Source organism: Spea bombifrons, chromosome 3 (genome assembly GCF_027358695.1).
Source record: "Spea bombifrons isolate aSpeBom1 chromosome 3, aSpeBom1.2.pri, whole genome shotgun sequence".
Lineage (NCBI taxonomy): Eukaryota > Metazoa > Chordata > Amphibia > Anura > Pelobatidae > Spea > Spea bombifrons.
The window spans coordinates 91,209,047-91,236,467 of NC_071089.1; the positions used below are offsets into that span (position 1 = coordinate 91,209,047).

Here is a 27,421-nt window from a genome sequence, read left to right on the forward strand (position 1 = left end):
GATAGTGCATGTTTATATGTGAACTATAGGTAAATTAGTAGCAATTAGCAGATTTAGGAGAATTGTCGAAGCCCCACTATTCAGTGCCACTGAAAAAATCAAGCATAGCTCACTTAATAAAAAAATGCTGTTTGAAATAACTAAAAAGAAGCTAACACAGAAAGTACATACAGTAATAAAATAATATAAAATACTAAATCATGATCTAGTCTAAGTTCCTGGTATTTTAAAATGTTTAAAAATAGCCAAGCATTTCATTTGTAATTGTGATTGTACAGTTATTGCTCAATAAAGCTGGAACCATACCAAAAAAACCATGCCCCTGTTTATATAAGTTTCATTAGTGAAGATGATTTGCTGATAGTTTTGCGGTGCTGAGAATGCACAAAGACTGATTATTCTTGACATCATTTCCTTTGGATTCAGTTGTGAGTGTTTGCTGCTTTTTCGGCTTCTCTTGCAGATGTGGCATCTGTAGGACTGAATCTGTGCTGCTTTACAAATATGTGAGTATGTATTTATGACTCATTACAAAAACTTACAAATCTTTATAATAATCAGAGCATTAAAGATACGGCAGATGGACATATTGCTATGCCAGACATTGAATCTGGCATAGATAAATATTCTACACATTTTAGTAATAACTAAGATTACAAAATACTTTTGCAATGTTATTCAGTTTTAAACTTGCAGCTCTTGTAAACAAATTCTAAAGCTATAATGCCTGTGTAGATTGTCAGATATGTTTCAGTGCGTTGTATTAAGTTTGTAACTACTGGATAGATCCATAGGCAATTATAGTATAACCTTGCCTTATACATTTCTTATATCAAGATGGAGACATTTTAGATCAAAATGTCATAATCTAAAACTATAGATTCAGAAGCTTAGATATACCGATGTTGGATAAGTGGAACAGCCTCCCAGCAAAGTCACAGGGGCTTATACAGCTAGGGAACATCCACGGGATATGCATAAATATATGCTTTATTAAGAGAAGACAAAGGGCTGATTAAGGTCTGAGTCTTTATATCAGGAACAATGGGCAGACTAGATTGGCTGAAAGGTGTTTATCCAACATCAGATTCTATGTTTCTTTGATGTGAAATATAAATTATACTTGGTTCATTTATATGTAGTTCATCTGTATAGGTGAGTTCTTGATGAAATTATCAGATTTTGTTTAACATGCAAAGTAAAATATTGACTAGAAAGAGTATTTTAAGTCATGGCAGAGGTTGTTAAAAACAAATGGCATTTTCAAGAAGAAGATGTAAATAGCACTTTGTCATTTTAACGTCTCCTTACCATATTAGTAAGCCTATGAACATATTTTTTTGCTTAGATATACAGTATCTTGGTCCATTTCCTGCAAATATTGTTTTTATTATAAATTAAAAGTACATGCAGATTAAAAGCACATCCAACACTACAACAGTTAAACTCCAGCACTTTAATGCACACGATAGACTCTTTATATTTTCATGTGGCACCCTTGCAAATGTATGGATGGATTCTGTATATTTCTGCAGGAGGGATTCTCAGAGCCCTCCTCACTTGCATTTGCCCCTTTTAGGCAGGGCCATACTTTACAAAAGGCAAAATGAGGCTCAGGAGATTCTCAAGTTCCCACCTGTCCTGCTCCCATACACCTCCTCACAGTAAAAGTGTCAAGGACCTCAAAGAAGATCATAAAAGAAAAAGCCTAGTTCCCAGTTGGAGCCATCTCTGGGTATACTTTGCTGGCCCACACTGACCAGCCTACCTACTAACTTCACTTTCCTGCCAGGCCCAGCTAAGCCATGCTCTGGAAAACATCTCCAGACAGTACACACGGGTCCAGGCAGGTTTGTCATATTTGGAGCACAGGGGAACTTTGTCAAAGTTTCGTCAAAGTCCTGCAAACTCAGCTTGGGCATTCAGTCTCCTACAATACTAGAGTTGGAGCATTAGCCCACCCTGGTCTTCAAATGCTGAACTTCATGGACCATTTGCATACCTGGGAACATCTCGGCTCCGGGTACCTGGAGCCTTCCCTTGCGGGACGCAGCCAGGACTGCACACTGACGTCAAATAGGCCAGAAATACAGTGTAGACTTTGATCATTTTGTAAATGACTATTGTAGCTGGAAACGGCTGGATTTAATGGAATATTTTCATAGATGTACAGAGGCTCTATATCAGAAATATCACTCATGTGTTATAAAGGCACATTGTGTTAGCTAACCGAAGTTTATATTTAAAAGACTAATTAATCATTAGAAAACCCTTTTGCAAAATAGAAATGTCCTTGTTTCTATTACAAAGCGCTTTATTTGAATTATTCTTTGATAAGACTGGATGACACCATTCAATGTAAAAAAAAAAAAAAAACATAAATGTTTATCTTTGTACACAAAAAGTTAATTAGGCTGCAGAACAGGCAGGCAGTTTTTCCTAGTGGTTGAAAACAGGGGCAGAGCTGGCAGTAGTGCAGTGGGTGTATACATGGGGCACTCCCTAATATATTATCCCAGTAGTAATTTGTGACAGTTACATTAATAGTAGTTTTCCCAGTTCAAGGTGATCTGAGGATATACGTATTAATCTGGTACATAGATATTTCGTTATATAATTATAAAGATCAATGTATAGGTTTCCTAGAGTTTTTTTTTTTTAAGGATATGGGCCTATAAAATGTAGGTTTGGGAAAAGAGGCAGATCCAATTTAATTATTAAACTCTACATCTTATTAGAACACATTCTGTAACATAACGCAGCACCTAGTATTTATATACATAGCACTTTACTCCCAGTGAGGGTCAAAGCGCTTCTTGGAATTAACCGAATCGGCAGCTGAACAATAGTTATTATTATTACCAAAGGTACTCGACCTCAGAAGAATGAAGGGCTGAGTTGACCTGTACATAAAGTATACAATATTTTCTATCCTTAAATAGCGTTTTTTTTGTAAGAACAAAGCAAAATGAGATGTGCTTGAATATGTTTTATCAGCAATGCAGATTTTTAATGTTTACACTACCTTTTAGTGGGTCAAACAAATGGGAAACAACATGTATATATTACAAACTTGCTTTACCTTGTCAGGGAATAAAAACCGGGTCTGTAAAGGGTTATTTTAGCCTAACATTTAAAATAATATGTACAATACATAAAAGAAAGTCATTTCCATTAATCTAATTGGTGAATATTAGGAATGTCTAGCTGTTGATATGCCCACACCGCTGGGCTGTAGGGCCAGACTGAAAATGATGGGGTGGACCTGGCACTGTAGCACACTACAGTATCATATCTGCTGTTGGAGCATGTGTATGCTGCTGTCAGTAGAAGGCTCTCTGGGCATTTGCCCGGTATTCCAGATGACCATCTTGGGCCTGGTGGGCTATATTCTGTGTATATTAAAAATGTAGACTGTCTAAGGTACCATTTTAAGATATAAAGAAAAACCAGTGGTTCTTCATCTTCATTATATGAACATACTTGACCATAGATTTCTAAAAATTGAAGTCTTCTAGAACTGATATTAAAATATCCTGTTTCATCACCAATGAGATAATATGGAAACACAGGACAACTCTAATTTTTCCTTTAACGCATATGATACAGCTATTAACACAACGACTACGTGACTAATTCAGATTATCTAGTTCAATGCCGATGAACTGTACCTGAACTTTACAAAATATAATGAATGTTTTGAACTAAGAGGTCTATTTCCTCATTTCATTCTGTAACTGCATTATAAAATTGGGCTTGGTTTACTCATAGGTCATTTCAGATGAAATCATTAATTTTTAAGGTGGATATAAATGTCAATAAGTTTGAGATGATGTCCTAGACAAAGAAAAGCAATATTTGCTAATTTGGTTCCTCGAGGGGGATGTGTCTTTCAACATATTTCAATTTATTTTTAAGTACTTTTACGTCACTCCTGTGAACAACAGCAGATAACTGAATTTCTGGTGATTAAGAAACTAAGGAAAGGCGTTGGAGGGTGCGTAGAAAGAGCATATGTTAGAATGCATGCATCTCTTTCTCAATACTTTTCAACAGGACTATTTATGTAAAAAGCTGTTTCTTGTAAACATGCAATGTGTCAAAGAATATATACTCTCTGAGTTTGTTTGACATTTCTAGTGTACAAATTGGGACCCTTGTGATGAGGTGTATGGCAAGAGGTGAGATGGGCTGATCTAGCCCTGAAAGTTGGTTGGGTACAAAACGTGGACACTCACCTTACTCCAATAGCAACCTCACAATGCTAGTGAGGTGCTAAAGCTCAAACCTCCATTGAATTGTTACCTCCTTTGGGAGATCAGAGGATCTCCCAACTGGCCAATGCTCCCCGTTGCCCACAAGTGCAGTGCAAGACAGTAGGGCTTTTACACAGGACAGAAGATCAGTATCTGAAAACTGGGACCGAAGAAGATTGAGAGTGTTATATAATCTTAAAAAAAAGATTTTCAGCTGGTTCAATGATTTTACAGTTACAAAGTCTTTTGACAAAATCAAAAGGTAGTTTGGGGAGAGATTTGGAGAGATTACATGAATCATATTAACACAGTATGTAGACCTATATAGGTTGCAGAACAAATCTATATTTCTTTGCCGGGGAGGTTCAGAATCTACCTGTAGCAAAAATTCATAGTTTTCACAAAGGTTTTCTAATATCTAATTAGAGATCTAAAACGACATTGGGACAAAGGGGGGCAAAGTTCTAAATAGGAGCGACAATCAAGAAACACAATGTAATATCCCAAATTCTCATTTGGAACACTATGCATTGTCCCCTTCACTATTAGAATGTGAGAATTGTTATGTTAAAAATATGCAAACTAACACTGAATTCAAGAGGTCAAGTGAGGTTGCTATAAGGTTTTAGGAGTGTAGATCAGGAGGCACTATCTCTTGTCTGACACCCCTATCAAGTAGTCATTGGCATCAGATAAGCAGTAGATAGAGACAAAAACACATGCAAACAAGGGTTCAGAAATATGCGTTATCAGGAACAGTCCAAATGGTCAAGGTGGGCAGTAATCCAAAGAGATGGTAAAGTAGAGGTCAAGCGCAAGCAGGAAAATCCATGGGGCAAGCAAGCGGTAAAATATCTAGTAATCCAAAGGAGACATTGTAGCACAGCAAGTAGGGTAGACCTGGAGACACAGCAACCAAAGTTTTGGAACACTGAAGCAATGTTGAATAAGCCTGTGGGGTTTTTATAGCACTGCAGGTATCTACTCCTCCTTTAGGTGTGTTTCCTTAACACATACCTGTTTACCTGATTGCCCCCAGGCCATTAGTGCTAAGGTAATTAGGGTACCTAGCTCTCCTCCACCTCTACAGGTGCAACGTTCTCTAGTCTGGATGTGTAAAAATATGATGGCTACAATTTTAGTCCGTGGCTTAAGCCTACTCTGAAATCGCAGCCTACTCTGCGACCATGGACCTGTGCAGCAAGGAGCTGGTAAAGGGGACTCCTGAGTCTGCCAGGTAAGGGTCAGTGGGGACTGACAGTTGCAGTGTTCCATACAGTACTTGATAACCAAGTGCTAGTGAGTGCTACATACAGAAATATGCTTAATTTAATTGTATATATGCCGTAACACTGGACTTTATTCAATGACTAAACCTTAATTAACCTTAATGTTGTACAAAAAACTCCTACACTGAAACCATAGAAAATCTACCTTTAAAGTGAGTCAATGAGGTGTGCAGTTCATATGCGTGTCCAAAAGGGATACATTTTTGTCCATACATTTCAGAGAATGAAAACTAACATCCACTAGACCTGATTTAACTAAATGTAGACACATCACAAATATCTACAGGGTTACTCTACAGCTCTGCAACATCTTCTTAATTATGTACATACTCATTAACTATTTAATTGTAAAAGTATTTAACTGCGGACTCAGCAACAGATAATTAAGCTTAAGAATAGGTACCTAGTGTAAAAGCATTAAGCGTGCCTGGCTCTGTGTCTGTTCTGATCATGCATGTAAACTAAAGAAGACTTTCATGGAATTTATTTGATGTGAGTTGTGCCAAGTGCCGCCTCCCTTTTTTGCTTGTAAAAAAAAACCTATGGATTAACTCCTTCGATGCTGGCACATGTTATGTAGAATAATATATCACCTGCATATCTTCTCCTATACTATTTACACATCACTAAGCATGCGTCACTTACATGTAATGTTTGTTAATGTTTATGGCTGCAGTATTTGTGAAATGTTATATTTGCAAAGGTATAATATGTGTAATTTACTGTCCAACACTCTCCTCCTATACCAACATCAGTAATAAAGCAGCAGGCCACACTGGGTAAGTGAGTTGCACATGTGTGTTTTAGTGTGAGTGTCTGAGTGTGTTAGTTTAAATGTTTGTGTGTCTGGTTGCATTAGTGTGAGTGTCTGGATGTGTGTTAGTGTATCTGGTTGCGTTATTATTAGTGTCTGGATGAGTTTCTTAAAGTGTGTTTGTGTTGAATGTCTAGTTGTGTAAATGCAAGGGTCTGAGTGTCTGAGAATGTTAGCGTATGTTTCTGGGTTTGTGTATCAGCGTGTGTGCTAATGTTAAGTGTCTAGGTATGTGTGTAAATGTAGGTGTCTGGTTTTGCTAGTATGAGTATCTAGATGTGTGAGTTACTTTCCCTCCCTAGGTCAGGCTTTGCATCTGCCCCTGCTCCAATGTCAACTCTCTTTGCCTCTTTCACTCTCTTTTTATAAATATCTTCCTCTCTTTAGCCCTGTGTTGTAGCTCAATGAATGTCCATACCCAGATAAGTTCAAGTTCATATAGGTTATTTGGAAAAGATGTTGCTAGTTTCCGGTCCCAGATTGGCTGCAATTATAATTTCCTGTGGCAACGGCACGCTCCAATATTGTTTTGGTTTGGTTAAGTGATTTGGCTGTCCTCATAACGAATGTTGTACAATTAGATGATATGGTGACTTTACTGCTTATGTGCATTTTGGCAGTTAGTCTGGGGCACTAAACTGGTGTACATAATGTGTACAGACCTGTTCCATTTTTTCTGACTATGACTGGTCATGTCCATTAGGTTAAGGCTGTTTTAATATATGTTAACAATGCTTCATCTTGTTAAATTAATAAGGTTTTATATATGCGATATAGAGAGAAAGAGATTGAGAATCACCTTTCTTGAATGTTCTTGATCTAGTAGCATATGCAGCATTATTACATTTTTTCCAGTTCTTTAATTCTGCTGGTGAGGAACAAAATGTCTTGCATTGTTAATGGCATGCAGTGTTATACTACATTAAATCTCTAATATCTTTAGCAAAAGTTCAGTTAAAAAATATATCTCTATTGTTTGATTTGGCAAAAATGTGAATTGTTCCTCCTTTAGCAATCCCACTTATCTGCCTTAATAATTCTTGTTAAACTAGTTTTATTTTGATTCTGCAGAGAATTATGGGTGGCGAGCACGTAGAATGATACATATTTCACTGGAAAATAAGCCAATTCATTTTAAGGAAAAAGGAGTATTAAAAAAAAGTTGTAATAAAATTGTTTGTCCATATTATTTCTATTTTAATTTTTCAGCCACACCTGGTTTTGTTGTTCTTAAAATAAATCAGAAAAGATTAGCCCAAATGATTATTATATTAAATTATGTATTAGATAATATATAAATGTATGTATGCAGAAAAGAAAGTAAGAGGAGTCCTGGGCTCGACGTAAGTCTATTATTAATATTTTGTTGTGCTTCTGTCTTATCAAGTTACTTTGGGAGTTTAGTAAAGAGAGTAAAACCTAACATAAATCTTTGAATATTCACTCTACCACAGTCTCACCTTCATGCAAATCACTTACAAGTAATCAGTGTGGATAAATTTGAAACCCCAAAATTGCAAAAAAATATTGAGGGTGATTAATAATGGGGTTATAGGTCCAAATTTCTGCCTCTATTTGTGAAACCTCTGGGATTTCTGCAGCAGTAACTCTGGTAACATAGACTTCTAAAAAAAAAGCTGGGAAACTGACTTTTTTGATGAAAAAAACCCCACGATTTGTATTTGGCAGTATCACAACTCAGCAGCATGGCTGCCCTGACGCATTTAGTTGTTCTTATGGGCAATATCACAAGCAATGCGGCTGCCATGTTTTCTTATCACAGTGGTCTATACATTGTGGGGGTAAGTTAATTTAGCTAAACACCCGCTTCTAAAAATGTACACAACATTTTAATAACCAAATCATTTTGCTTTAAGTCAACCAGGTAAGGCACTGACAACAATTTTTCAACTAAGCACTTAAATGTATAATATAATAAACCCAGGGATTACACACCTGCAACCTTGGGGCTCGGTTGCATTAATTAAGTCTATGATTATTTAGAAAGGTTATTAAATATCTTTCAGCAAGTAAGTAAATGTTATTGGCAAATGATCACCATATTATAATATTCCTATTGCAAACAGTGTTTCAAATGTCAGGGTTGCATGGTGTAGAGGTATAGGAGCACCCCGGAAAAATGGACTCTGAGTTATAAAGATCCTTACGATGGATAAATAGAAAAGTAAGAAGATCCAAGATCAGGGACAGTCAGTAGAGGTTTGTAGGCAAATAGATCAACAGCAACGTGACTAGCTCAATAAGAAAAGAATCATTGAATACTGTCAGGTAGGATTTTGAAACCTGTTTAACAAGTGATAGATTAAGGATACTAATACTTTGTATTACTCTCTGTGCAATCAGTAAAGGTGAATAAGCAATGACCTGCAGAAAAAAGGGTTGAATACATACATAGTAAAGACTATGACTGAACCGAGAACCTGCCTGTAGGTATAGTTACATAGTTACATAGTTTGAAAGGTTGAAAAAAGACCTAAGTCCATCAAGTTCAACCCTTCTACCTAACCTTTCTATAGGTATATAATGCCTTTCTATATGAAGTTATGTGTTAGGACTTGTTGCATATATATCAGGGATGGTCCTGGCATTCAAAGAAATCTTATGACAAATGCAATGCAAAATAGCTCACATTCAACCACCAGCAATAAATGTGTGATAATGAAGGGTGACAAATGATAACAGTTACACCACTGACCATATTTCTTTGTGATTCAAAGTTAACAATATTGATAGAAAGTTTAGAAACCATTTATTTCCTAAAGCAAAACAAAAAAAAATCAATATGTATTTTTGGCGGTCTTACTAAAAATGAAAAGCCAACATTTTTTCAGTATTTGGGGTGTGAAAAGTACCTGTGTTAAAAAGATTAGTCTGGCTGTGATTAAACAAAAGACAGTGAGTGACAGATAAAGACTGGATATCTAAGGAGCTGGAGGCAAAAGGTTGAAACAAGGATGTTATACAAGGAAATCTCTTAGCGATCAACGATATCTTTGTTTATTCATTACTTTACAGGCAACATTTTCAGAAATGTTTTGTCCTTGAATTCACTGATAAATTAGTGAAGCTTCTTACTGTGTGCAGTATACACAAAAGCCTACTTCTTGTCTTATACGAACCTTGTAAACAGCCTCCGTTTTCCTATTGCACAATTCTGCTTCTTTTGTTACAAAATGTAGTCTTTCAACTTTTTAACCCCTTAATGACAAAGCCCGTACATGTACGGGCTCAAAATGCATTGTTTTCAATGGGTTTAGGGACCACCCATTGTCCTTAAGGGGTTAAATCTAAAGGTTGTATCTAGGAAAACACTGTAATATTTGCTTTAAAATAACACCCTGATCAGGGCATACAGCTTAAAATTGAAAGAAAACTGCAAGCATAAGCAGCGCTACTAAATAATTAGAATACACAGTCTATTAGACCCGCTACTGGTCTACTGATTCCTTGCCAAACCTGTGTCATGTATTTTTGAATAGCTGAACATATGACAGGGAGATACTGAGGAGGTGTGCAACAAAAAAAATGTGTGTGTGTTTGCAGTAGTAAACTGCACTAATGTGTTCCAAAAAATCACTTTCAACTTGCTTAGACTCAACTGCAAGAGAGTCACATTGATGTGAACTCAAAAATGCAAGCAACTTGTAGAATCATTAACATGGGTTCCAAGGTGGGATTTCTGATAAACCCTATGATGGCTCATTATACTTTTCGATGTAGAGGAACTATTTAGTTATGATGCATTATTTCAACGACATAAATAGCTAAATGATTATATATATATATATATATATATACAGTATCTCACAAAAGTGAGTACACCACTCTGCTACATTAATGGCTGTATGTTGAGTTATTTTGAGGGGACAGCAAAGTTACACTCTTATACAGGCTGTACACTCACTACTTTACATTGTAGCAGAGAGTCATTTATTCAGTGTTGTCACATGAAAAGATATAATAAAATATTTACAAAAATGTGAGGGGTGTACTCACTTTTGTTTGATACTGTATATATATTTAAATAAATAATTATATTGTAGGTATACATGATCAAATTACATGATTTGTACATGCTTTTGACATTCACATTACATTATATGTAATATGTGTTGTTAGTATGATAATATTTACATGGTCTTACAAGAGGATCTGTCAGTCTTAGTGTGCATTGGGCTTTCACTTGTGTGCGGAATATGCTTAAATATATTTTTATTATGTAGCAGTGACCATTTTTATCTATGAGGTGGGCAAAGCAGCTCATAGTGGCTTGGAACGCTAGACAGTAAAATAATAATTACAATGAAGATTGAGAGTATTAACAAAGCAAGAAAGGTCATGGTTTTTATTTTATTGCAGGCCAGATGTGAAAAGGTAGACAATCAAGAAGATTGATGAGCATAAACATCTAGTGTGAACAGATACAATTACCAATGAAAATGGTAAAAAAAATAGAGTGATATATAAGTATCGCTAAACCTATAAATATTAGATATTACATTTATCACCTAAAACCAATGTATATGCAAAGAAAAATCTTAGTACATAGAACATGATCATTAGTAATGAATTGAGTTTTCATTAAGTTTTCATTCTTCTTATTATTTTTTACATTTAATCTAGGAATCTACATTTAAAATAAAAAATGTAACGCATCCTTCAAGTACTTTCTTCTGATCATAAGAAGCTCACGCTTTTTATCCAGCACGAGCAACCATAATTCTGAATGCAAATAACATTTCACAAATTCAAGACATTTAAGAGCATTCACAGGTCACAGAGATAATAGCTATTTAAATGATTCTAAAGGTCAACAGTCAAGTGATATAATGCCTATTCATTTGTAAGGTCTACATGCACATTTAAATGTATGTAATATGACTATAGACTTTGTTCTAGCAATACTAGAGATAATTATACAAGAGTAAGCCATTGTGCTTTATGGTTAGGGACACAGTATGTAAATGAATCATGCGGTCAGTATCTTTTTGTAGGCTATACATTGCTCTTGACTACAGAAACAAACCGATGGAGCAGTTGAAACCTAGATATAAGAAAAGATGCATGTCTTTTGATCACTCAAAAGAAACTCTAGAGTTCTGCCTTTAATGATATATGTATATGTATATCTAATTCCTAGTGGAGGAGTTGTCCAACACTTGTTCCCCAACAAACCCATTACAAGATATATATATATATATATATATATATATATATATATATATATATATATATATATATCTCTTGTAATGGGTTTGTTGGGGAACAAGTGTTGGACAACTCCTCCACTAGGAATTAGATAATAGTAAGCATTATTAAACACTTATCTATATCTGCCATGCAAGCCAGAAGACCTGCTTTTCCCACAGAATTCTTGTCTAACATGAGTTCACTTTTGATCAGTTAAACAAATGATATTTATTTATTCCTGGTGCCAAAGCCAATTTCAGCTTAGTAATTCTCCATCCTGATGAATTCAAGGTTCATCTCGGCGAACCGAGCGTCGGGTTACAGTGTTACCACTTGCACCTGTTTCAGGCTTTATCAAAGTCTAGGACTAGACTTCCACTATCTGGCATGGACCTTAGGTCGGTTTAAAACTAATGGCGATAGAGCATTGCCTTATTGTTCCATCCAGGGATCATCTATGCACAAAATCCACAATCAAAGTAACAGATTTTTCAACGTGTGTTAAATACATATGGATTTGTATGAAACAATAATAATATGGTAACATTATATCACTAATAACCTATCATATTTATATTTTATTAATCCATGTTTGGTTTATCCAATCACATTACTTCTTACATATGAATAATTATCAGTTAATGATGATAAAACAAGTGTCAGCTCAAAATATCTTATGAACAGCAGATTAACCCCTTAAGGACTAGGTTGTGTTTTACCTTTTGTACCCTTTGGGGCCGAGGCTTTTAACACTTTTGCGGTGCTCGTGTTTAGATGTAATTTTCTCCTCACTCATTTAGCGAATATACCCACACAAGTTATATGTTGTTTTTTTCAGGACAAGAAGGGCTTTCTTCATATACCATTTGTTTGATCATATTATCTAATTTCCCGGAGCGGTCACAGCACGTCCTGGGGTGACTGTTCGGTGTCGCTGATTGCCTTGTGATCGAGGCATTTCAACAACACCATTGAAGTTTACAAAGAGCGTCCGCAGCCATACAGTGTATGGCGGATGTTGACGCCCACGGGGAGGGGCCAGACATGGCCCATGATGCAGATCTCGGTGTTGCTGAATGTCTTGACATAGAGGCATTACAGCAACACTGTTTAAGCGATGAAAGTGATCGTTTAACAAAATGACGTGTCATGCACCTCATAAGTCGTTAAGTGACTGTTTTTTTGTGACGTGGCTGTCCCGTCAATGGACGTTAAGGGGTTAAGTGTCAGGTTACCATTGAAAGCAGAACCTAGTCTAAAATAACAGATGTGGCTTGATTAAAAAAAAAAAAACATAAAAACCATAAAATCATCATTTTATAGCACATTATAGCTCACTAAATTGTTATTGTCTCTGTCTCAGAACTGGACCCGGCATCTTAACACAAAGTCCAATCCCCACATGCAACTGCCCATGACCTAAAGACCCCAGTCCACGCAAGTCTAACATTTACAGTGTAGAAATGTTGGTGTCCATTGTATTTTTTCATATATAGCTATAATGGGCATCAGACAAACAGCGATATCAGTTTGTACTGTCCATTTATACTAGACAAGGGTCAAGTTTGGTGATGGCCTAACCATTTTGACAAAACATTATTCTACTTCAGAATTTGTTATGCAGGATTTGCCTTTGTATCTTCTCTGAAATGTTTTTCTGATTATTGCTTGCATAACTGATTTTAGCTTTTTCTTTGAATAGCAATTCTAGTTGCAGTAAATTATAGCATAAAACATATCTGGTTTAAATAAATTGTGCTCATCACGGAGAGGAGCACAAGTTAATTGGGTTTGCATTTCATTTAAATTGATCAAAATCGCTTTAATTAGCTACACTTTATTTTCAACTTTACTTTCTTAACTCACATAACTCACGTAAAGTTACATTTTCATCTTCCAGCAACTCTGTCTTTAGTCAGGTAAAGAAACTGTCTATGTAAAACTCTGATTAGCAAATTTTATTTTCTGTGGCTTCCTTTCTAGTCTGGAACATTCAGTAGTTCATTATAAGGAAAATCAAAACAAGAGAAGAACAAGGTTAAAAGTGATGTCAGTTTTATGAATTTAACAATGGAGGCATTTTGTCTGCTATCTTTACAATAGAAATGTACAACATAATGTAAATATGTTATATTTTGGATGTGATTTATACAAAATGATTCAACTAAATGTATGTAAAATATAAAATGTATGCTTAAATGTACAAAGATTGCTCATATAGAATGTAGGAGAATAGGTGGTATCCTAAAATACTCTATTATCTCTCTTTCTACTTAATTCTGCACAGTCCTGTAGTCCACACGTCAAATGGACCTCCAACTTAACTAGCCTTTTAATAGCTACCGGTAGCCACATAATTTCTTTCTTCTGTTAAAATCAGGTTTATGGAAATTGTAGCAATAGGAATGCAACCGGGGAGAGGATATCACCAGAAGCAACCCCATTTTGTCCAAAATTCACACAAGGTTATCATTTGTGGAGCTTCTGGTAATGTCCTTTCGCTCTGATTGGAGGATTGGGGAGAGGACATCACTGGAAGCTCCACCATTTCGACGTAAGTTTGCACAGGGTTATCTTAGGGCAGAATGGCAAAGAAGATGAAGCAGGGCCCTCTTTACCGAGTATCGGTTTGTCTTAGTCTGCTGCTTCCAGTTTTGTCATACACTTTGACTATGTTTTTTTTAAGAAGTGCTGTGTAAATTGTTGCCGCTATATAAATAAAAGATTATATTAATACATAACCTTTACTAAATTTTCTTTTTGAAAAGATAAGGGCTGTTTTTACTTGTTGTAAAACAAAATTAAACTTTCTGGTCTTTGGCAGTTTCCTGTGTACATGATGTCCTTATGCCTATCACAAGCACTTTTCTGTCTTTTTAAAGGGGCACTCCAGCCATCACTTTAATGCATATAGAAGGGAGGGATTGTACAGAATCCTTGTCACGCCAACTTGTGTAGAGCATACATGGACTTGCTACCTGGTAGAGATGGTATGGCCAATTTCAGTATGAGAGGGGTTAATTTGATTGTATAGGCATGAGGTGCCAAAAAGTCTTATAACATGAATTTGTCTTTTGAAGCTGGGACTCCAACCAGGGCCCTCTGCAAGGTGTGAAATGTTAAAAAGAAGGTGCCGCTACGTCTAGGTCCAATGTAAGCTGACCATAAATCCACCATATGCCTGTATCCTCTCATAGATTGCGAATTCTTTTGATATGCTAAGTGACCACTAGCAGTTAGAAAAAACATTTCTTCCAGGGTCATATGCAACACATACATCAATAATAACCCATAAATTCATAATCATACATCCTTTTGTGCATATCGAGGACAGGAAAAGCACATCCTACAAAAAGAATACAAATATGGCTAGTGCAACTTAAGCTGAAGTCCGTGGTATTTAGTCATAAGTAGCAAGCGTGACAACTTATTTTGACTGATATGGTTCCACAACACAAGGGGGAGGTCACTTATGGTTCCTATAGTTACACCTTTCCTCCTTTACCACCTCTGGGTCGGCTTGGAAACTCGAGATGAACTAAAAAAAGGATACATTTAATGTTAGGAAATTGGTCAGTGTGTTTACTAGGGCCCAAGATCTAATTTTGAGTAAGTCGCCATCTTTCTTTGCCGGAGCCCTGCGGACAGAAAAACTGTTACTTTACCATTCATATAGTAGTTACGTTTTCTGTCATTTCTCCTTTTTATTTTTTATCTGTTTGGTGTAAATAATCTGTTATCATCTTTTTTTGTATGCACTGTGACTATTTTGTTCATAATAAATATTCTTTATTTATTAAGTTCTGCCTCTTTCTGATTCGACCATTTTATTGGTAATTTGAAATCACATAATTATTGTGTTAAAGTATATTGTGTGGGTTCTTAGTGTAATTCGTTTTGGAGACCAAGGCACCCCATTAATAAATTTTCTTGGTGGTGGCAGCGTTATGATATTAGTTATATCATTATAGTTAATTGTGGGTGGTATTAAGAGTGGATATTTTTATTTTTATCACTATTTCTGAATTTTAACCCTTTTACCAACAGAACCAAGTCACGCGCACGCTTGGAGTAGGGTGCGTTCGTGACAATCCCCACAAATGTATTTACCCTTTCCCTCTCCCTTAGCTAAATGCCTTGTATAAGGGACATTTACCATGATCTCTGCTGAACGATGTTTAGACCCCAATGCGCATGTGTAAGGTCTTCCCATTAATTTCAATGAAAGCATTTTCCTGCAGCTGATTAGCTGCTTAAACTATCAATGGCCCATACACCTTTTGATTTCATTGGAAGATTGAAAACGTATGCAGTCAATCAGTGCAAGAAATTTTAGATCATGATGGAAGAAAAGAGATTTTGCGACATGGCTAAAACTTCTTTGTCAAGTGTCTCACAAAGTACTTAAATATGTATTCTTCTATAGTATGACTGTAGGGCATTGGACTGTGTAATGTATTTAGCCAATCTTTATGTCTCTTCCGTGATTTTTTTTTTCCCTATTATTTTTACTTATTATTATTTTTTTCTCATTACATGTTGTAAATTTTACATTTAGCATAGTTCATCATCATCATCATAATAATATATATATATATATATATATATATATATATATATATATATATATATATGTCATTATGTTGTGTGCTTATGGGTTATTTTCAGCTGTTTTTTAAGTGAGTGCATTTATAAACTCAACTGTAACTGACAATGTATAATTTGACTTCAGGATGAAACATATGTTTATCTATATTACAAGATACTTCCACTACTTTAAGGATTGTGCTTTTTTTTGTTCAAAAACGTCACAGGGGAAGCACCCCGCTGAGGTGCTGAGTTAATTCCATGACATTGATATCTCTGTGTTAAAGAGCTATGTTTAAAATTTGCAACATTTCACATAGGTTTAAACATTGCTTATGCATCCTGTTGGTACGTGCATAAACAGAGGGTGATTATTTCAGAGCTGAGCAAATTATTGAGTACATATAAAGACAATGAAAATGATGATTATCTATCTCGCTATCTTTATTATATCTTTTTTAAGGCAAAATTGCCCCATTTTAGAGCAGCAGAAAACCTAATTACACCACTGGGTATAAGACTGTCCTACTTACAAGTGAAATACAACTCTCCCTGTGAAATCCACCTTCAAATTTGTGCAAAATGAATATATATATGTAAATACTCTCCCAACATAGAGCAGCTGGCTCTTCAGTAGTCCACAAATACTCACAAACAAAACAAGAAGCGCTCATAAAAGGAAATAAATAAATGCATATAGTGTAAACTGTATACAAAAAATATATAAATTTGCAGTAGTGCACTCACAAACAACATGAGGGATAAGGCTTATCAAATAAATCCACTTATTTATAATGCGGATCCTCGTGGTGTTTATTAGGTCTTTTAGTTGCGGGTATGTGGGACTGCCTTCTCTATGTTCAACATGGTAGAGTCACTCGTATGTCAATGCAGCCCTAATCACCTGGCAAAAAAATAAACAAAAACACACTGTGATACTCCGCAGAAGTGACCAGAATAATAAAAAACTAAAAGTTAGCATTTAGTAAGTACAAAAACCCCCAAAGTGAGAAAGACAGACCTATAAGATTAAGCAGAAAGCAAGACAAGATGCGAGCAGAATGCTTGGTTGTATAGCGAGAGGTATTAGCAGTAGAAAGAGGGAAGAGCTCAGGCCGCTGTACAGATCACTGGTGAGACCTCACTTGGAGTATTGTGTACAGTACTGGAGACCGTATCTCCAGAAGAATATAGAAATGTTGGAGAAAGTGCAGAGAAGGGCTACTAAAATGGTTCATGGATCACAGGATAAACCTTGCCAGGACAGATTAAAGGATCTTACCCTATATAGCCTGGAAAAAAGACGGGACAGGGGGGATATGATAGAAACATTTAAATACTTAAAGGGAATCAACAAGGTAAAGGAAGAGAGTTTATTTAAAAGACAAAATACCACCACAACAAGAGAACATAGTTTTAAGCTAGAGGGGCAAAGGGTTACAATATACAAATATATGAATACATTAAAAATTAATTGTTTACCACTGGATTTGCAGAGCTGCTAAATTGCATTTGATTTCTGCCATTCATTTGGCCGCTGATTATTTATTGCAACCTGATAAAGTAGTTTTTCCAAGTCACTGTTTATGTGATGTAACATTTTTTAGACTGAATTATCATTAACTCATACATTATCTGAGGCAAAATGCGCCTTGTTAATAAGTTTTAAATGCATATTTACAGATGTGTAATCACTAACTGGCTGTACGGCAATAAAAGCATTGTAATTGAGACCTTGGAGTATATAAAGCTGATATTTTTAAGTTTAAAGTCCTCTTCTTTGGATAGGCAGTTCACAGAGAAAGAGGACAGAAAGATAATCCAAGGTATGTAGTGCTTAAATGATATTACTTTTAAACAGCATGTTTGCATTTTTATTATAGTATGATATTATGATGAAAGATGTAATACTGATAAATTTTTTTGTAATTAAAGAAAATCAGACAAGCTCAAGCTAAATGCAAATACATTTAATGGTAATCAGAGCTCCCCTCAACAAGAAGCTGCGTTTATGGGTGATTTTTGTACTCTCTCCGTCTTAAAGGGGTTGCTCACTCATGCTACTTAAAGTGACACCTAAGAACCTTATTAGTACGCACAGAATCCATCCTTATATCCTGAAAATGATACGATCCCCAAGTTCTAATGCTGTGGGAGTACTTATTTACACGTTCGGGTCCACTCAGCCTAGAAAAAAAGAAGCGTTTGGCTTTTGAGCATCTGACGTCACATTTTGCTACATATTACTCTAGAACTTACTAGTGGACAACCAAGCTTTATAAATCCAAAAAATAAAATATAAGATGTAAAATAAGGGCACTTCTTGACAATGGACTTTGTGTGTTTATTTATTACAGCTAATGGTTTTAATAAAATCTGATATATAATCTCTGTGCATGGATATCTATTATTTTTGTAATTTAGTAAATGCAAGCCAATATGCTTAATTAAAATTATTGAAGTGTTTCCCACTCCAGGCTACTTTGGCAGTAACACTGAAGTATGTGCAAACATATTGAAGCAAGGAATGGATATGCAATTTTCATTAAAATGTTGCCTTCACCCATAATTTTTCAGTTGGATTACCCAATTTGATTTATTACATTATTAGTAACATGCATTTATGGATATTCCACATAGCCCTATGAGAATGGTAGCCACATCTGGGAGCTTTCCTTATTGCTTTCTTCCTCCCAGGTGTAACCCAGGAGAGCTGAAGGTAGCGCTAGAAAGTGAGCACCAGAAAGACAAAAAAATTGTGTCATTCCCTAAAGTAGTAGTTGGCAGGAAAGTTGTATCTCATCAGGTTCAGTAAACGTTGTGAGGGGCCGACCTCAGTGACCTTTTCATAAATAAAAGGTGGCTTAGCTAGTCCCATGTAACACATAATAGAATCACTACAGTGTAAGCTTTGTGATGGGCTATCAAAGGGTTAATTTTTAAAGAGCCTCCAAGTTATTTATTAAATATGATGATAAGAGAGAATTTGCAAAAATAACCAGAGACCTAGAAGTTTTTTTTATCCCTGCTATAACTCATCGCATTTATCAAATGAGTCATCTTTGGATGAGAAGTGATACACTTAAATTACTGGCAGAATCTATGGCTATAATTAATAAATAAATCATTAGTACACATTTACAATTTAAATATCATTTCTCGGAGTTCATTATGAGTAATAATGGTACTTTCACAGTTTCCATTCACTTGCATGGAAATAAACACAACCCTTTGTAAAGATACTTTCCTATGTGAGAATGAATCACATTTCAGCGTTATATGTGACTATAAACAGGCACCAAACGAAAAGCAGAAAGGGCATGATTACTTTTAAAATCTCCAAACATTGTCAGGGATGTCACATTCTTCATTTTTCAAACACATTTAATTACAGAAACATGGTGTTTATAGTTTATAAACCCTCAATTATCATTTTTATTAAACTGAATGCATTAAACAGTGTCGGACGTGCACAGATTCACTTATTATTCTTGCCATGATAGTTTTACAATATATAGCAAATTAGGCCATCTTAATCAACAGCATTTTCTTTAGCAATTTTTTGAAATATTTAGTGATGGATTGTCTTTGATTTTGAGCTTTGTTCCGGAATTTTTTCCAGTTTACCATTATAAAATAATTTTGTGTATTGACATGAAATATCTTTATGTAAATGGAAATGTATTATAGACAGTGACGTATATCTGACTGTCGCCTTCCCTGGGCCAGCCACCTACTATGTTGTTACTACTGAGAACTGGGATATAATGTCATATAGTGGTACTCAACTTGTAAAGGACATATGTGTTTATCATCAGTGTATTCATAGCATATTCTAGAATAATCAATGTAACAGAATACTTCTTTTGTAATGTTTTACTTTACCTACACAAAATGATTGTCCCTATATACTACCATGTAGATTGTCACGTACTAAAGACCCCAAAGTACAACAAAGAATTGTTGTACTGCAGTATTTTTTTTGTAAGGGAAACCCCAAAACTGTATTCCATGTAAGTCTGAAAACCACAATACATGTGGTTTGTTACAATAATTAAAGTATTCTCTTTTCATATACTTCTTTGAAAAATATCCATGTTTAGAGCAACACAGGGACATCATATATCAAAGCAAAAATTCACTTAAAGGACCAATTGAATCTTAGCCCTAGAATGGTCTTTTATATCTAATCCTCAGAGCCTTTATCTATTGCATCATATGGGTACCAAATGATTTATCAAATATACAGTATGAATCATGCATCTGATTTTTCATATCAACAAGAATGGGGTCTACAGCTCAGATTAATGGTACATGGCATAGTTAAAGTAACCTTTGAGCTTCTTATTATGGGTTGTGCACTGCATCTATGCCTAGCAACACTAAGATTATCAATAATCAAGATAAACTTTAATGTCTTAATAATGTGCTCATGGCAATTCTTATAGTTGGTGTCTGCATAAATAGTGAAAAGGGTTTCTATTTCTACATGTATGTTCATTTTCTCTGATAAAACCCTTTTAAAGAACAGCAACATGCAATTTCCTTTCCACTGTATTGATCTGAAAGCTACAGATTGATTTCAAGGAATTTTGTTGCTGATGCGCAGTTAAACATTAATGATGCCGTGTTGTACTTCACACAAGATTGAGCAGTTGGCTGTTCAGCCTTTGCACTTCAGTCCTGATTGTAAGCTATGGCATGTATCCTAACTTTAGTAAGCATTGTGCGTCTCTGGGGATTAGGGTAGAGATGAACAGCTGGTGTACTTATCTTTGTAAATCACATGCTAAAAAAGATCAGATTTACATGCAAGGACATTAATACAAATTCTAAATATAAACATTTGTCAACATTTATGAGTGTTTGCACTGCAAGCATTTTGAGCCAAAGTGTTCTCATTCTAAATTTGCAGTATTTGTGTGCTGGATTGAAATGCATGTCGTGGTGGCCATTGAACCATTTGCTACATCAAAAATAATGCTTTTTAACATGTTAGGATCGTATGGTTGCTTGCAGTCTGGATCATTAGTTAACTCATGATTCTATTTCTCATTTAGACTAAGTAAATTTGTAATTTTGTTTCTCAATAGTATAAAAACATAGAAACATATAATTTGACGGCAGATAAGAAATATTCAGCTTTTGTAGTCTGCCTATTTATTTCCTGAGTTAGAGAACTTTACCAATCCCTGGTCTTATCTAAGATTCATGATAGCTTTATGCCTTTGCCATACATGTTTAAAATCCCTCACTGTATTAGCTTCTACCATTTTGCTGGGAATACGTTCCATTTATCTACCACCATCTCTGTAAAGTAACATTTCCTTACATTATATTTAAACCTCTGGCTCTCCAGTTGTAGGCTGTGGCTTCTTGTTCTAACATTTGTCCTCTGAAATACACCTCCCTCCTGTAAATTTCTTTAAGTATTTAAACATCTCTCCTCTCTCTCCTTTCCTCCAAGCTATACGCATTGAAATATTTGAAATATTAAGTATTTCATAAACACAAAATTATATACGGATATGTTTTATGTGCATTACATTTTTTTTTCTCATTCTGCATGGCCTTTATGTTTTCTAGATGGGAAAAAAACGAAAATTTAGTTCGTTGGAAGTAACACTCATCGTGATGTTCATCATCGTGACAATAATTGCTGTTGTGATGGTTGTGCTTTTCGCCACCGGAGAACCTGGTCTCAAAGATATAGGTATTAAAAAAATCTGAAAACCAGTATTTACAAGAAGCACATAATATGTAGTAACACACAAGATACTGGATAAAAACTAATGACGTCACTCTGCTATGATATTAGATATCAAGTCTACATAAGAATAAATGTGGCATAAAAATAAATTATATATATAGGGATCCTCGAGGTATAAGAACATTGAGTGGTCATAATAAAACAAAAGTAACTCCCAAACAGTTTTTGTGATAATTTTGTCACAAAATAAGCATTAGTCCATAAGTGTTGACAAAGGGCTAGTCAGACCTGGAACTTTGTGAACAATTTTGGACACGTAACTCGATATTATGTGATCCTGCAGTAAAAATAAGACTGCTCATGCACGGTATAGGCAGCCAGGAAGAAAGCTGCGAGTGAGGTTCTGTCACTCTTTCTTTATCCTGTCTAAGTTTGAAAAGCTCTCTGAAAACCCAGCTCTTTTGAGAAGCATACAACGTGTCCTCATAACACAAGGAGTCCTTGCCTACTGTTTCACTTCCCCCTCAACCAATGACTAGATTATAAGCTTGCAAGAGCAGGTCTCTCATTTTGCGCCAATTTCTTACTGTTTGTGACTTTAAATGATTATATATCAAACTATCTTCTGGTGCTTTATTAATTATGGTAATATAATGAAATGTAATAAGGGAGTGAGAGAGAGAGTGAGGGAGTGAGAGGGTAAAGGGATGAGTGAGTATGTATGTACAGTATTGTGCAAAAGTTTTTGGCAGGTGTGAAAGATGCTGTAAAGTAAGAATACTTTAAAAGTTAATTTTTATTTTATCACTTAGTTTTTATCCTTTAAGAAAATGAAAAGTGAACGGAAGAAAATATTTGTTGTGACCACCCTTTGGATTTGGTCAGAATGAATGGTCTCCTCGATGCTGAGAAGTACAGGCAGAAATGTATCCATCAAGCCATCTGATTGGCCTCAAATATATTTTGGCAACGACCCCATAAACACAGCCAAAGTCATTAAGAACTATCTTCAGAGAACGAGGAGTTCTCTGAAGATAGTCTGTCTGGAATTACATGAAGAGATATAAGCAAGCAAGGATGCCCAAACCCACGGAAGAACTGTGTTTAGTTCTCCAAGATGTTTGGAACAACCTGCCTGTTGCATTCATTAAAAACTGTTCGCAAGTGTACCTAGAAGAACTGATACTGTTTTGAAGGCCTAAAACTTTTGGACAGTACTGTATGTATGTATGTTAGAGTGGAAGTTATGTATAAGCATGTGTGTTAGCTTGAATGTCTGTGTGTAAGTGTGTTTGTGAGAGGCAGTGTGTGTTAGAATGAATGTGTATGTGCAAATGTGTGCGTGAACATCAATGTGTAAGTGAGTGTGAGCATCAATGTTTATGTATGTGTATATGTGTTAGCATGAATGTATGTATGAGAGTAAGTGTGTGTTAACATGAGAGTGTGTTAGTGATTATGTGTAAGTGTGTATTTGTGACATTTTGGGGAAAAAACACTGATCCTTAAATATTTACTAATGATTATTGTCAACATGTTCTTATTAAGTTGTTTTGAGTGGCTACATGAAAAAGTTAAAAATAGGGATTTGGTAGTTTGGGAAGAGGATGATTAAAAGGAGTACTATATATATATATATATAAAGGTATTGCTATGTAAAACATAACTATAAATTGAGACTTTCGTGCAAAGCAATATCTAATTACTACTACTGGGAATCATCTGTGCCCACATTGATCCTTTTCCCAGAAATAAAAGATATAGTTTTAAAAAAGAAAATGAGATAAGTACTGTGCCTTTTCTTTCTTATAAAGAAGACTTAATAGATATACACTGAGCATTGGACATTAGGTTCTAAATACATATATTTTTTATATTTCAGTTTTAAGCTTTTATAGCTTTTACCATAATTATTTTCCCAAATGAAGATTTACAAGATAATTATTTAATCATTCTTGTTCCCCTTGTGCTAAGTTTGTGGTTTGCAGAAGATGGTGAATTTCTCCCTGTTGTTTCTTGATTTGATTAAGTTAATAAATTAATAGCTTAGAGAATATAATTCTTATCTCTTGATGCATGACTGCTTGCTTGAAAATAATCTTGTTTTTCATTAATTTCTGTTTCATTTTAGGGATTTAAGTCTTTTTAAATAACTTTTTTTTTTTTTTTTTACTTTTTATTCTTTCCTAGAACCAACCCCTCCATTTGAACCCCAATGTCCTGCCACAGATTTTAATCACAGGATAGACTGTCTTCCAGACCAAACTGCTTCAGAGGTTATCATTCTTTCAAATTGATGTCCCACAATGTTGTTGTTATAAGTAATATAACTTTGCACACTTTACATAACTACCGTAATATGCCTTTAAAACATTCTACCCTTACATGCAATACTATGTGTTTTAAGTATGTGTAATGTATATATTACATTGTAATATTGAATCAAGAGAAAGCAACTACCGGTAATATAGCGGCTGCTTAATCTACGTATCTACATTATGGTTTCTGTCTCATAGGCCATACGTGGCTCTCAATTGATTATGGTACGGCCTCAGCTTGTCTTAAAAACCCGTGCCTATTCTATTGGGTAACATCACTGGTTTAGTAGTAGATTGGAAGCTTGTGAGCAATGCCCTGTTCACATGCCACACAAAATCTAAGGCATCCTTACACCGCACTTTTGTGATCTGCAAAGTTAGGCCAAGTTAGCCTATGCCAAAATACACCACTCATGCTCATGTTTTGCATTTCAATTTATAATTCATATTTCATATAATAATGAGTATAGGTAGTATTTGTGAACATTCACTTTAATGTGTTGAGACCACTCACATCACAAAAAAGCTAATTTATTCATCCTGATCCAAATAGGTTGTCTGTAAGCAACGTGGCTGTTGTTGGAGTCCATTCAATGAAACATATGCACCCTGGTGTTTTTTTTCAAGCAGTCACGGGTACAATGTCGAAGGTGGAAAGCGTGTGACACAAACAGGTAAACAAAAAAATCCACCTAAATAAATTGTCTTAAAAGTGAAAAACAGCATTCTTCAGAACTATTACACAATACAACACAATTGCATTGCAGGATTTGAAGCTATACTGAACAGGCTACCTACTCCTTCAGTATTTGGAAATGAAATAGAAGAATTACACCTGACTGCACAAATGCAATCAAAAAATCGTTTTAGATTCAAGGTTTGTCGTTTTTTGTTGGTACTACAGACATGGACCTATGTGTAGTTCTGTGCGTTTTTTAAAGTAACAACCGACTGTATTTCTTTTTAAAGATAACAGACCACAGCAAGACAAGGTTTGAGGTTCCTCATGAGCATGTTAAAGAATTTAATGGCCCAGCAGAATTAAACCCAAATTATGACGTCAAACTGTTAGAGAAGCCTTTTGGTATCCAAGTGATCAGAAAATCCAACTCTAAAGTTCTGTGAGTATTACTGGATGTACAAATAACTGGCATTCCCGAGAACATTCTAAATGGGCTAACCCTGAGACTCTTTAAATATTAACCTTTTTAACAACCTATCATAAATATTCTGACTTGCCAAATGTGTTAACAAAATGGCTCTAATACTGGCCCTCATGGAAACCTTGACTTTAAGGATACACACGGAGTCACCTGCATTCAATGTATGGGTATCAACCATAACATTGTGGGAGACACTAATTTAGAGTCTTAGATATGATTACAGTAGTGTAGAATAGGTAGGAGTGAGTTCCATACTGTGACCCTGAGAATCTGCCCCTGCACCCTGAGACTCTGAGATTGATGCAAAGACACTGAGACTCAGGAGCAAACCCTGAGACTTCCCAAGTATGGCAACGTGGTACTAGGTACATCAAAGAGGATATACGTTAATTGATTTCAACCCCAGAAGAGAGAAAATGGATATTAATGTAGTAAAGTAGAGAGGGGGGTAAAGATCCATATTTTGTCACAAAGAAGAAAAGAGGCACACAGCGATGGAGTGTGAAAATAGAGTGTAAAGCAAAAAAATTTAGCATGGAACAATATTAATGTGGCAGGATAGAGAAATAGATAATATACAAATATATATAGGAGAAGAAAATAATGCAGTAGAGTGGTAGATAAAAAGATACAGCAAATAGATAGATAGATAGATAGATAGATAGATAGATAGATAGATAGATAGATAGATACTGTACTTAGATTGACCACAAATCCTACACCTTGATTATATCCAGTGCACTTATTTAAACTCACATAAGAAATACTTTAATTTCTTTGATTTGCTTTTTCAGATTTGACTCAACTATTGGACCACTGCTATATGCTGACCAATTTCTCCAGCTGTCAATAAAATTGCCAAGCTCCAATATTTATGGCTTAGGTGAACATGTTCACAGACAATATAAGCATGATATCAACTGGAGAAAGTGGCCTATATTTTCGAGAGATTGGTTCCCCAACGGAGTAAGTACTTGTTTTTATTATTATCCTGTATTTAATTATTACAAGTACATTACCCACTCTGTTTACATTATCAAAATTCTGTATATAAGTAGCTCGCGGTTTGTAATTATAAAAAAAGAGTAATGCACCAGAGTGAGTCTTCGAATAAGGAGCTTTCAATAAGCAATTATAAACAAAGGTCTAATGAGAGCTTACCTTCAAGCTTCTTAAACTATTATAGGATAAAGGGGTATATTTCTAATTAACGAATATTGCAATGAATATGTTTAGCTTAGAAAACAATTCAGTAGGTTTAATTAAGTAAAATGAATTATAACTTACAGAGGTTTAGCTTATTTAGGATTTGGCAATGTTTGAGTTGCAGAATAAAACGAGTGCACCGATTCTACTTCACAGCCATGTTTTGACAGAGCTTTTAAATTGTGTGCTTTTCGTTGAAAACTTTTGTATTTAATATTACATTGAAATATTTTGCATGAGAATAATGAACAGCAGAAATGTTTATAAGGAAACCATCCTCCTCCACACACACACACGCACACACTAAAATAAAATGAATGTAACTTTTGTTTAATTATTTGAAGGTTTCTGCTGTATGTAATCATTTGGTATCTTTCTGTGCAGTGCAAATTTCTTTCTGTGTTTCATGCAAAGTAGAAACCATATTTAAGTTTTCCACGAGACAAAAAGAATGTTTAATGTAATTTAAATACATATGTAGTGCGACTAAATAGACAGGCATAGTGTAAAGATAAAATTCTCTCTGTTTTAAATAAGTTTGACCGTGTGTTGCTCCTGGATGACAAGACCTGGTGGTAAGATAACATTCTAACTATTCACGCTTGCTTCTGAAGCAAAAAGAAAAATAGATTTGAAGTGAATATTGAACAAGAAACAAAAGTATGCTTTCATTTACTTCTCATGGAACAGAAGTTTGCATTTCTCACACTTGAAACTGTCCTTGCTTTAAGTATGCTGACCAAGCACTTATGGGTGGGTGGGCCAGCTTGTTGAGTGGCACTAGGACAAGAAGCGTTGTCTGACTCACTTTTAAGCTTCTCAAGCCCAAACCGGCCACTCCAGCGCTGGTGTACCAGGTACAAAGAA

The 27,421-nt window shown here is 35.3% G+C and overlaps 1 protein-coding gene across 1 annotated transcript in view; it reads left to right on the top strand.

Annotated features, from left to right (window-relative positions):
- Positions 1 to 17,935: 17,935 nt before the first annotated feature.
- The window catches only part of SI (sucrase-isomaltase), a 76,049-nt gene continuing 66,563 nt past the window's right edge, over positions 17,936 to 27,421 (top strand). Inside the window, exons 1-7 of the mRNA XM_053459041.1 lie at positions 17,936 to 17,983; positions 21,744 to 21,870; positions 24,058 to 24,143; positions 24,739 to 24,859; positions 24,953 to 25,062; positions 25,155 to 25,306; positions 26,143 to 26,314. Coding sequence (XP_053315016.1) covers positions 21,744 to 21,870; positions 24,058 to 24,143; positions 24,739 to 24,859; positions 24,953 to 25,062; positions 25,155 to 25,306; positions 26,143 to 26,314 — 768 coding nt within the window. The 5' untranslated portion in view covers positions 17,936 to 17,983. The remainder of the gene's footprint in view (positions 17,984 to 21,743; positions 21,871 to 24,057; positions 24,144 to 24,738; positions 24,860 to 24,952; positions 25,063 to 25,154; positions 25,307 to 26,142; positions 26,315 to 27,421) is intronic.